Source organism: Anarrhichthys ocellatus, unplaced genomic scaffold (assembly GCF_004355925.1).
Source record: "Anarrhichthys ocellatus isolate YVR2014 unplaced genomic scaffold, GSC_Weel_1.0 scaffold65, whole genome shotgun sequence".
Lineage (NCBI taxonomy): Eukaryota > Metazoa > Chordata > Actinopteri > Perciformes > Anarhichadidae > Anarrhichthys > Anarrhichthys ocellatus.
The window spans coordinates 163,806-174,969 of NW_022280095.1; the positions used below are offsets into that span (position 1 = coordinate 163,806).

An 11,164-nucleotide genomic window follows, 5' to 3' on the forward strand; every position below is an offset into this window, starting at 1 on the left:
CACAAACAGGCTCTGGCTGAGTTGGCCTCATCAGGGGCGGATGTTTTCTCAGTGTAACTTCCCAATCTCCCCTCCCCAACCCCCCAAAACCAGACCAAAAAAATACTCCAAGCCTCATTTGTCCTCTCAGTGTATCATCTTGGGTTTTCTCTTGCCACCTCTGTCTACACTTGGCTCTCTGCCTCTTTCCTTCAGCGGGAGAAAACCGCACTAACTGGAAACCGTTCAGAGCGAGATTACAGCAAAGACTATTAGTTCTAATATCACTGATTTTTGCGCATGTGCAGGGCTAAAAGTGACATGTTTGACACAGTTGGAGCTGTAAATAAAACAACGATAAACATGTGTTCAAAGCCTTGTGTTGATGGTTTATGTCTGCTCGGAGTCAAATATTTCCCCTGCAACTACTGCGGCAGCTTTAAACCCTGCAACCCCGCCCCTCAGCACTATCACATCAATCTGGACTCAACAGTGGATGTGAAAAAAAGTTTGGAGGTCTGGCTGGAATCACTTTTCTCCAACTAGTTTGTTTTATTTCACTTGAGAGGACTTTTAGGTTAAACGTTTGCATCGGAAATCGGTGTCCGTTCTGAGTGTTTCCCAGGCTGTGATTTCTCCAGTTTATTTTCCCTGCAGGAATACGGAGAGAGAGGGGGGGAAGAGAGACAGGGAGAGAGAGAGAGAGAGAGAGAGAGAGAGGGGGAAACGGTCTGGCTGCTTGAAGGTATGTGGGAGGCATGTAACGTGTTGTACGCTGTTGAGATTGATTTTTGTCAGCGATCACTGCTTTAACTTGCGCTCCTTCGACTTGTTTACCCGACGATCGAGCTTCGTTTCACAGCTGATTAACTTCCGAGATGTAACAGTTTGAAACAGACAAGGACACATAAATTCAAATGGTGTGGGGGGTGGGGGGGGGGGGGGTTAAAAGTGTAAACAAATCCGATCATAACTGCAGCACTCAGGCGCGTCTAGTATTAACGAGTCTGACGTTTATTTTTCTGTTTGTTTGTGTGTTTGAACTTTTCGACAGATTTGTTTCGACACCAAACTTTGGCGACATGGACGCGCACCGCAGCGCGCCTCCGGTCGGGCAGCAGATTGTGCACGTCCGCGGGGACTCGCAGACGGAGCTGGAGGCCCTCTTCAGCGCCGTGATGAACCCCAGCAAGTCGGTCAGACAGCCGTCCTCTCTGCCCATGAGGATGAGGAATCTTCCGGACTCCTTCTTCAGGCAGCCGGATTCTAGAGGCCACTCCAGACAAGTATTAATAACTGCTGCTAACTGCACCGTGCTGGTTTACAGAGCAAACACTCGTGTGTCCAGACCACATAGTACATCAACGACATGGAGTACAGTGGTCCTGCAATACACACTGAGTGACCAGAGTAACAGAAATCCTCTCTAACGCAATCAAACACTACCTGCTTTGTATCGGTAGTGGTGTTGCTAAAAAAAAGTATAAATACAGGATCATTTTTAATTCCTATTTTGTTCACCAGGGACACGATATCAATGAATGAAGTCCTGAAATTGATAATCACTTAAATTGGGGCTCAAAATTACTGTTATTTTCATTATTGCTTAATCTGCAGATTGTTTTCTAAATTGTTTAGTTTTTGGGGGGGTAGTATTTGAAATAGTGGAAAAAATACTGCCCTGTACAAGTTCCCACAGCCAAGGTGAGGTCTGCTTTTAATCGACCAACATTCCAAAACCCAAATATATTTAATTTACTATCATGTATGACAACGACAAGCATCAGATCCACACATCTGAGAAGCTGGAACCAGCACGTTTCTAGTATTAAAAATAAATAAATAAATAAAATAAATGCTTGAAAAACGATTCAACGATAATCATTTCATAAAAATAGGTGCAGTTGTTTTTGGTTCTGGCTTCTTAAATAAGAGGATTTTCTGCTCTCCTCTGCTTTATCGTCCATGTTTTATAAGGAAATTGTGACGGACATTCTTACTGACTTTTCATAGACTAAAACATGATCAAGAGATTAACCGATGATGACAATAATCCATAGTTAAAGCTCTAATCTGTCTGTCCTCAGTGAACATTACACGTTCCACAGCAGCAACATTTCCTGCAGGGCTGCTTCACTGGATAGTTTTGTATTTGCTTTATCACTGCGTGTGAATTTCTACCAATTCCGTATTTTTGTTGAGGCTAAAACACATTGTGGATGTTTGAGTGTGGGTTTATCTTCGACCCCTGTTACTCTATTCTGTTTCAGTTTCTCTGATTTGGGCATATCGTTTTGTTGTTTTTAAGGTTTTCCTCCTTGCCACAGTTAACTCTTCTGTTGTTTTATTGACGGATGCACCAACCGTTCAAGCAGCAAACTATCAAATATGCCCGATATTGCCTCAAATACTCAAATTACTTTAGATAAAATAGTTTAATCAGCTGTTGGCTGGCCATGTCTTAAGGTGTTTCTGATTAAGGGTGCTCCTCAAGAAACCAAGTCTTCAGAGATTATAGTTATGAATTGGCATATAAATGGGTCTCACTAGATGTGTTTAAGCGTCATTGAGACACATTTTCTCGCACTTTTCATGGATGTTCCCATGCAGGTCACATGTTGGGCTGGTCCTCTCTAGACTAGAAAGCAATAACAGTCTATTTAAGTTTTACCTGTACTCCCAACTGCCCGTTACAAACAAAGCTGCCTTTCCGACCACTTTATATATCACGTTAAATGGTTTATTTGTTTAATGATCAGCCAACAGCCCTTGAGTCTTGCTCTTTGATTTGTAGATGGGGCTCAAATATCGTAAATATCTGAAATTTTATGAAGTCAATTATCACAAAACCAACAGTCTAAACAGTGAAAACTTCTTGGTGGAAGAAATAACATATTCTAAAGTAAAGAAGACAATTTCCCAGTTCTTCCTTGAAGCGTTTGTTTTTGCAGCTTGGCTCTCTCTGTTTACCATTCAAACCTTTTCTTCTTGCTGGTTTCAGTTTTCTGATTACTGCTTGTGGCTCGTCATGGAAGTTGTTAACCCTGATTCTTTCTCGTCAGGCCAGTTCGGATGGAGGTGTGTGTGGCTCCCTCACGCCTCATCATGTCCGCGCCCATTCCTCCCCTGCCTCCCTTCCAGTCAACTCACTCTCCACTCAAGCAGCAGATGTAGCGGCGGCACCAATCATACCTGACGACGTGCCACTCCCCCACGGTTGGGAAATGGCCAAAACGCCTACTGGCCAACGATACTTCCTTAAGTAAGGCCTAACCTCTGTTTATCATTGTGTTTGATCTGTCGCACTGCAGGTTACTTGAACGGTTTCTATTCAGAATGACCCATCTACATTTCTACACCTGCTCTCAACCTGTGCATGGCTGTAACTAATGATCATTCTTAGTATAAATGGTCAGAAAGTTGTGTAACTACCCTTTCACAATTACCCAAAGCTGAAGGCGTCTTCAAATTGCTTATTAATTGTCCAGAATTACATTTGTTCAATTGGTAATCAATTGTCAAAAGCTGTAAATCTTCACGGTTGAGAAGCTGAGAGAAGCAAGTTTCTGCATTTTTGCTTGATAAATGATCACAATGTTATCTAGATCATCAAACAGATTGAATCAACCAATCATTCCTTCAATAAATCTATTTTAAATGCACCAGGAGAAGTTTCTTTAGATCTTTTATTTTTTTACTGGCATTCAGTCCTATTACAGAAAATATCCTCCTTGAATATTTTGCTGCAGAAAGAATAAAATTATAAGTAAAGTTAAACTGCAGCAGTGCAGTTATAACCAGGACTCAAACTAATCAGTTGCATGCAAACAGAAAATGTTCCAACTAGTTTTGTAATCCGTGTGGTTTCAGCCACTTTCATTCATGAGAGCACGTAGCATGACAGCTCACACACCTGTCAAAGGCTACTGGTAGTACAGGTAAAGCAGGTCCGATGTTAAAACTGTGCCTCACGGTTCTTATCCATCATGCTGCAGGTGTTTAACAGATGCAGATACGTTGAGACTTGTTGTGTGTTTGCAGTCACCTGGATAAGACAACTACTTGGCACGACCCTCGACTTTCGCAGCTTCAGTCGGCTGCAGTTCAGCATCCCATCTCTGGCACTCCGGTCCACGCCCACTCCCTCAGCAACCCAGCACCCACTACGCAACCACAAAACATCAACCCAGAGACAGGTATCACTCTGCTTTTTCCTGCCCCCCCCCCCCCCTCAGCACAGACCCGCTTTTCATGTAGTTCAACTCCATCAACAGTGGGCCAGGTCTTTGCTGGGTGAGATTTCTTCGGGATTTCTCTTTTGGTTTCTACATCTAGGTCTCTGGTGACTTTGGTGGGAATTATCAAATACATTCTGTAGATTAAAGCCTTAAAGACCCTGATGATGGAAACTGCTGTAAAATGAGAGATGAGACTCTATTCATACAGGTTTTTCCATGTTTTTCTTATTTAGATGCAGGTTTCATACCTTGTTGGACTATTGTTATCTTTTAATGAACTCTATTAGTGTAACATTTTTAAAGGGCCGGTTTACCCAAATTACAAAAAACATTTTCTTAATTTATCTAGCATTTTTTGCTTTTATAAAACAGAAACAATAGACAGCTGAAAAACAATGTGAGAAGACAGACATGATATAATCACATGGTCAGCGTCTTTAATGATGGTTCACTGTCTTAAAACAATAATCAGATGCCAACATGAACATCGAAACAGGGTTTTTTAAATGTAATGATTCCTCCTGTTCATACTTGATATTAGTAGATCCCTTACTAATGTGCTTCCAATATAAGTGATGAGTGATAAAATCCGTAGTCATTGTTTTGTGCAAATACGTATTCAAAACCTTATCTGAAGCTAAGATCGGGCGTCAGCTGTCCAAATTAGCCCAAACAAGTGGATATCTTTCAATGTTAGTCGTTTTAGGGCAAAATTCCCTCTTTTTGTTACTGTCCCTCTCCTGCAGCCCAACAAGGAAACACTGTCTGAGAAAACTTTTAAATTCATGTTCGCACAGAACGAGGACTGTGGATTTTGTCATTTACACCGGAGGCATGTCAGGAAGAGAGCTTATTGGGTCCAGAATGAGCAGGAAGACTAATTCCAGCAAGCAAAAACTGTTACAATATTCACACTGGTACCTGATTATTGTTTTAGGACTGACTTTAAAAATTGTGAACCTATCCTTTAAACCCCTGGGCCACCGGAGCGCCTCTGTTTTCAGCCACAGCACGTCGTAAATCAATCAATGTCAAAATATCAATGAAAGCAAGTTTGAATAAAAAAAAAAGAAACAATGTCTCGGCCACTCTAGAAAATCCACAGACCCCACTGTGAACAGTTTTCATTTGAACTACTTCCTAATGAAGAAGTAATCCACAGCAAACATTCCATAATGTGTGTAATTAATTATAAATAAAAATATTCAGTGGATTATCCAGAATAATGGGGATAGTGGTTCCGTAAAGAGGTGTTGCTGTTGAATATTTGTATTTTGATTTGGCTGAATGGACCCTTTTAAGACTCTCCCTCTTTTTTCCCACAAAGAGCAGTATTGCATACTTCATACTGATTTACTTTAGTGTTTTTACAAACTCCCACTGCATTCAGGCAAGATAGAATAGTACATTCTTACTTTTTTTCTTTTCTCTACATGACATACTATACTGTCGCTATTTACCCTCTAACCTTCACTTCTATTTATAAAACCTCTATAAACTAGAAGCTACGCAGACATTGAAGGGCGTGGGCCAGATTTTTATTTTTCTACTCTCAACACTCAACATGCTCTCCATCCACCATTTGCCTTCTCACTGTGTACTTTCACTGCTGTTCAGGTCCACTGCCTGAAGGCTGGGAGAAGGCTGTGACTGCAGATGGAGAGGTGTTCTACATCGATCACATAAATAAGACTACCGCATGGGTCGACCCGCGTCTAGGTAGCACTACTATCAAATTTGTGTCTCCTGAAATTGACAATTCTAGTTTGTCAGTGAGAAGCTTTTTGTTCCAATGTCCACCATCACAAGTTGCTGTTTGGCAACGAAAATAAGAAAAATCGCAAAGTTTTGACATGCTCTATTGGTATATTGGTCATTGATGAAATGTTTCAACTCGTGGAAATATTTACTTAATTGTCAAAATGTTCTTTTCCTGTGAATTTCATGTTCCAGCCCAGAAGATGAACCCTGGCATCCTCGGCTTGGCACTGCAGCAAAGGCAGGAAAAGGAAAGGCTCAGATGCAAACAAGGCCTCCCTCCACAAATCACACAGGTCAGAGGTTAAATAAAACTGTACTTGGACGTGCCGACAAAAAAACTCGCATTTCATTTTAAATCACTCAACACAAGCTGTCTTACATTTAAGTTATTTCTTGTAATATCATGTGATATCTGGTTGTATTAGGCTGCATATTTAGCTCAGATTAAACCATTGTTTCATGTGAACCGAGCTGGAGTTTTAAACGACATTATACATGTATGTCTGTATGTGTGTCTGTCTTGTAGGAGGCAGGAGGAAGGAACCAGATGCCTGGTGGGATGGACCATGACAGGAACGCACAGACGCTTGTTCCTTCTCTGGATGTGAGGATCAGAGCCTCCAACCACGAACCCACACTTAATGGGTGAGTTCATGTTTAATATTGTTTTCACGCACTGTAGATCTCTTTTATTGTAATAATAATTGTCACAGAGCTGTTGTCATGAGGAGACTAAATTTGAAAAAGTATTCATGACCTGTGCTTAAAGTAAAAGCAGTAACTAGTATAGAAATACCATTAATAAGCTACTTTTCCTGAGTAAATTAATCTAACAAATGGTCACTTCCAGAATGTTACCAGAATGATCTATTAATCTCGCTGCAAGGAGTTTTTACATGTTGGATTTATTATGTTATGACTCATTCCAGTTTTGTAACGGATGACAATCGGATATAAAGGAATGTTTATGTGTGTGTTTTTGTGCAGCGCTCACTCTCGCAACGAGAGCACTGACAGCGGTCTGAGCGTCAGCAGCTTACCCCGCTCATCGGACCACATGTTGAGCTCTGTGGATCACATGGACACTGGTAACACACAGAGACACACACACACACACACCAAAGTCAGAAAGATGGTACCGCGGTTCCCACAGTGGCAAAGTGGAAAATTTATAAACATGTTTATTTTAACCTAAGCCAAGGTAATGATGAACACAGTGTACAGATATGACATCTGTTGATCTAAATATACATTGCAACCAATGGGAAGCAGTTTATTTTGGGATCATAGAGTAAATGTGTCACAAATGTAGCCAGTGATAATGCCTTATTTAGCTGTTATACTTTAATTTATGTATCTTAGAACTAAGAACTATGGCCTTCTTTAGACATTGGTTGTAATAACAAAAAAAAGAGCTATGGTAGTAACCTTTCTAAAGACGATACAGAGTAATATGAGATCATTTATTTTTGAATCAACAAAAACTGCGTACCCCAGTGAGTAATACAAAGAAAAATAGAGAGGAGCTGTTGAATGTAGAGAAGCGTCAACAGTTAATATGCTAATTACATGCACAAATACACACATTTAATGGCATAAAGAACACAAAAAAAGGCTTTGACTACCAGCTACTTTGAATTGCAACACTTTCGAGCTTTGCTCTCTTCTACAAGTATCCTCCAAATGATGCCGTGATGATGCTTATTTATGCATTTCCTTTTTATTTATTTGTATTTCTGCACACATTTGGCATATTACATTATTGTGCATTCAGAGGCTCCCCTGCTTATTTCCTTGTTTTGATTTTTTTTTTTTTGTATATAAAACAGAAACGGAAGATGGAAAGTATGAATTGTGCATTTTATTTGTGTACATACACACTTCCTGCGAGAAACAAACTAAACTGGTCCAGGTGCAGCTGTATTAAAGATTCCAAATTCTCAAATTCCTCCCAGCTCACTGATGATTAACACAGTTCTTCTTCTCTGACTTCTTCCAGGTGACTCCGGCGAGACCTCCTCGATGACCGTACAGGAGTCCATGTCTGTGCTCCCGATGTCTGAGGGTGAGGAGCTAATGCCTTGCATCCCCGAGGGTCTCAGTTCAGACCTTCTGATGGACATGGAGACCGTTCTCTCCGGGTCGCACATGGACAGAGACAGCCTGCTCACCTGGCTATAGACACACTCAGCCACAGCCCCAAATATGGTTTGACATCAAATCTTCATGACAAGACTGAGAATTCTGGAGAATCATTGGCTTTAATAGTGGTACAGAACAACGTTACTGAGAGAATATGCTACTGCTGAATGATGGATCCCCAACACTACTCGCACCCTGAGGAATGAGAAAACCTGACTCTCGCAGAAGGTGGTAAGCTGCTGGCGTTCTAATCCTTTTGGGCTCAGTTTTACACAGATGCATGACAGAGCATCCATATTATCACAACACTCCTTTCTTTTTCGTCATTGAACTCAGATGATGCTCCTCATGTCTCTGGTAAAGAGTACAGATTTACTTTACTATCCCGACTTGGGTAATGGCGTTTGCAGCAATCTTTTAAAAACACATTGTCAGGTTAATGAAGTCTGGATGTAGCAGTTAAATGAATGTTCAAACAACATAGAAGTCGTTTAAAAGATATCATATCCACATTGGCCTCTGTTGTCTCATACAGCTTGTGGCCTAAAAGAACAACATCTAGTGCGACTACTTCTAAGCAGCCTGTAATTTGGGACTTTAATGCTTGTAGTTGTCCAAAACATATCGTCTTAAGAAGCATCAGGACTAAGAGCAAAAGATGAATTGAAGAAATTGTCTGCATTAGCACTACATTGGTTGCATAAAACCCCAAAACTCTGCTCAAAATAACCAAAGCTAACCACAGCTACGTACCACTGCTACACAGAAACATCAGGGGTAGAGGACGCACCCTGGTGGAGAGCCAGTATAAGATTAAGAACACTAAGAGTTTTCAGTCGAAATGCTCAGAAGCCAAAAAACAGTATTAAAACCCTCATCAGAGTCACTTATAAGTCTGTGTGGAATATCTTTGAAGTTTTTCATATTTAAGTTAAGGAGGTTAAGCTTTGTCTTTGGTCACAGTGGAGACTTCTTTCCTAACAAATGAAAGCCTGTCAAAGCCCTTCACATTCAGAGAAAAAACTTTGGGTACTAAAACTAAGATAAAATGTGTATTTAAGAACCTTTTTACAGAAAGGAAGGTAAAGAGGATGTCTACAGTGAAACACTTTCAGTCTAATGCAATCCAGCACAATACAGGGTTTTCCCCAGGAAACTCTAATCATGTCACATCCTGATCTATTTAGTGAATGGACAACTATAGCCACACTTTTTCTATTGAGTTTTATTTCATAGAAGTGTGTTAATTACACTACATTAGCCCAACTCCACGTTAAACACTACAGAAAACCCTGCAACAGCCTTGCTATGAAATGGCTCTTTTTGAGGTTACTAATACCCAGGTTTTGTTAATAGTGACTTAGTTTTTGTTATTGGATTGGATTGCATTTTATTGTTAAGTGTTCCAGTCATTTTTTCCCCTCCAGCATTGAATATAAGCTTCACAAAGGTAGTATTTATTGGAGATTTGTTTTATTGGATTGCATGATATTGTACAGTTGTGATGTTATTATTATGTCTGCCCATTGTTTAAGAAGTTATGCCACAGAGTTGCCATCATGGCCTGGACGTTATCTCTCCCTAGAGTGCAGCAGAGAGTTTAGCTCTCAGCAGCTTCTAAACTGGCCCTGGACCATAAACGAAAAATATTCAATTTATTCTTTTTCCCAGTATTGGCTAAATACATTCCAAATCATTTTCTTTTCTTCACATCTTAAACATATATTCATTCAGTGGCATCATAGGTTTGTTTTTCTCACAGAAAGTCATTCGACCAGTAACCGTCTCAGTCGAGTTTTTATTCATTTTAGCTCCTTAACTACAAATCATCTTCCCATTTATTTCCAAAATGTTCTTCCTTTCTTAAAAAACACAATTTATCATCACTCTTAGTTGCAAGAGAAATGTAAATGTCCATAAATACACTACAACATTACTCTATTCAGAATATTGTACAGCGAATACAATCTTTTATTTTCACCCATTAATGGGTAAAAAAGTGAATATCACAAAAACAACTCAAATCCCGTCAATCTCTTCATAATTATGTACAACACTAACTAATTTAAAGGTCATCTGGTAATTAATTGCCCAACAGATTTTCTCTATTTAATGGGCACATATAAATTAGATGCCTGGAACAATAGAAGAAACACATTAAAGTTTCTAAAGCAGATCAACATGGATTGCAAAACACTTAGCAGTGATATAAATATGCATGATTTGTTGTAAATGCACTAAAACATGCAAAATCACTGGTAGAATACTTTTTAAATAATCCTGTCGGTGCCATGAAGGTATTAGTCTGCTACCACTCTATAGAGTTATAATATCCTCCGTCTGTGGCTCAAGTTGTCCTCTCTTAAAGAGCTGTTTTGTAAGTGGGAACGAAGAAAATATTGTGGATTTCATTGGGAGAGTCAGAGGATAAGTCAAAGAACCCTGTCTTACCTCTTCACAAAACCTTCGCAACCTACTATTTGTGGATGCTGTGTTCTTGGCATATGGGGAGCTCTTTAATTCTCCTGTGTTAGTTACACTATATAATACGTATATAATCTGTTTTTATCTGCTGGGTTGTTTCTGCAGTGTGTTCATATTTTATCTAAATTTGAAGCTGTTCATTATTGGTGAGAGCCTGTCTTCTAACCAGCTTCCTTTTTATATATATATACATAATTTAGAGGTAAAGACTTTATTCACAACACCCCCAAATAAAGTGCCAAGTCACCTGATCTTTTCTAAATTAAAGTACCATGGGCCATGGGAGCAACTTACTGTTCATACACACAATGCAACACACTACCTAGCCTTTTATTTATCTTAGCATGCATGACACTTGCTATGTATGTTACATTATAATGATGTTTATTATCCTATTTACAGAGTTTGGAGGCAATCAGACTTGTTTTTATTTTTTACCATTGTATGCATGTGCTTTATATAAATATATTTCTTCTTACTCTCACTGTAATCATTTTAAAGGAGTTTCTGTTTAATAAAAATTCAAATACACCTGGCAAATAGTAGTTTCTAGTGTGTAT

At 39.6% G+C, this 11,164-nt stretch overlaps 1 protein-coding gene across 4 annotated transcripts; it reads left to right on the plus strand.

Moving 5' to 3' along the window:
• Positions 1–445: 445 nt before the first annotated feature.
• Positions 446–11,144, plus strand: LOC116397318 (transcriptional coactivator YAP1-like). 4 transcript variants are annotated; one of them, XM_031872634.1, is made up of 9 exons: positions 446–724; positions 1,034–1,265; positions 3,042–3,241; positions 4,021–4,175; positions 5,835–5,936; positions 6,171–6,271; positions 6,505–6,623; positions 6,966–7,066; positions 7,978–11,144. In XM_031872634.1, exons 2-9 carry the CDS (start codon positions 1,062–1,064, stop codon positions 8,157–8,159), a joined length of 1,164 nt encoding a protein of 387 aa, XP_031728494.1. In that variant the 5' UTR covers positions 446–724; positions 1,034–1,061; the 3' UTR covers positions 8,160–11,144. The 4 variants fall into 4 exon arrangements, with proteins under 4 accessions (XP_031728494.1, XP_031728497.1, XP_031728496.1 ...); XM_031872636.1 differs by lacking the exon at positions 446–724 and adding an exon at positions 731–899; XM_031872637.1 differs by lacking the exon at positions 5,835–5,936 and having other exon boundaries at positions 447–724.
• Positions 11,145–11,164: the final 20 nt, after the last annotated feature.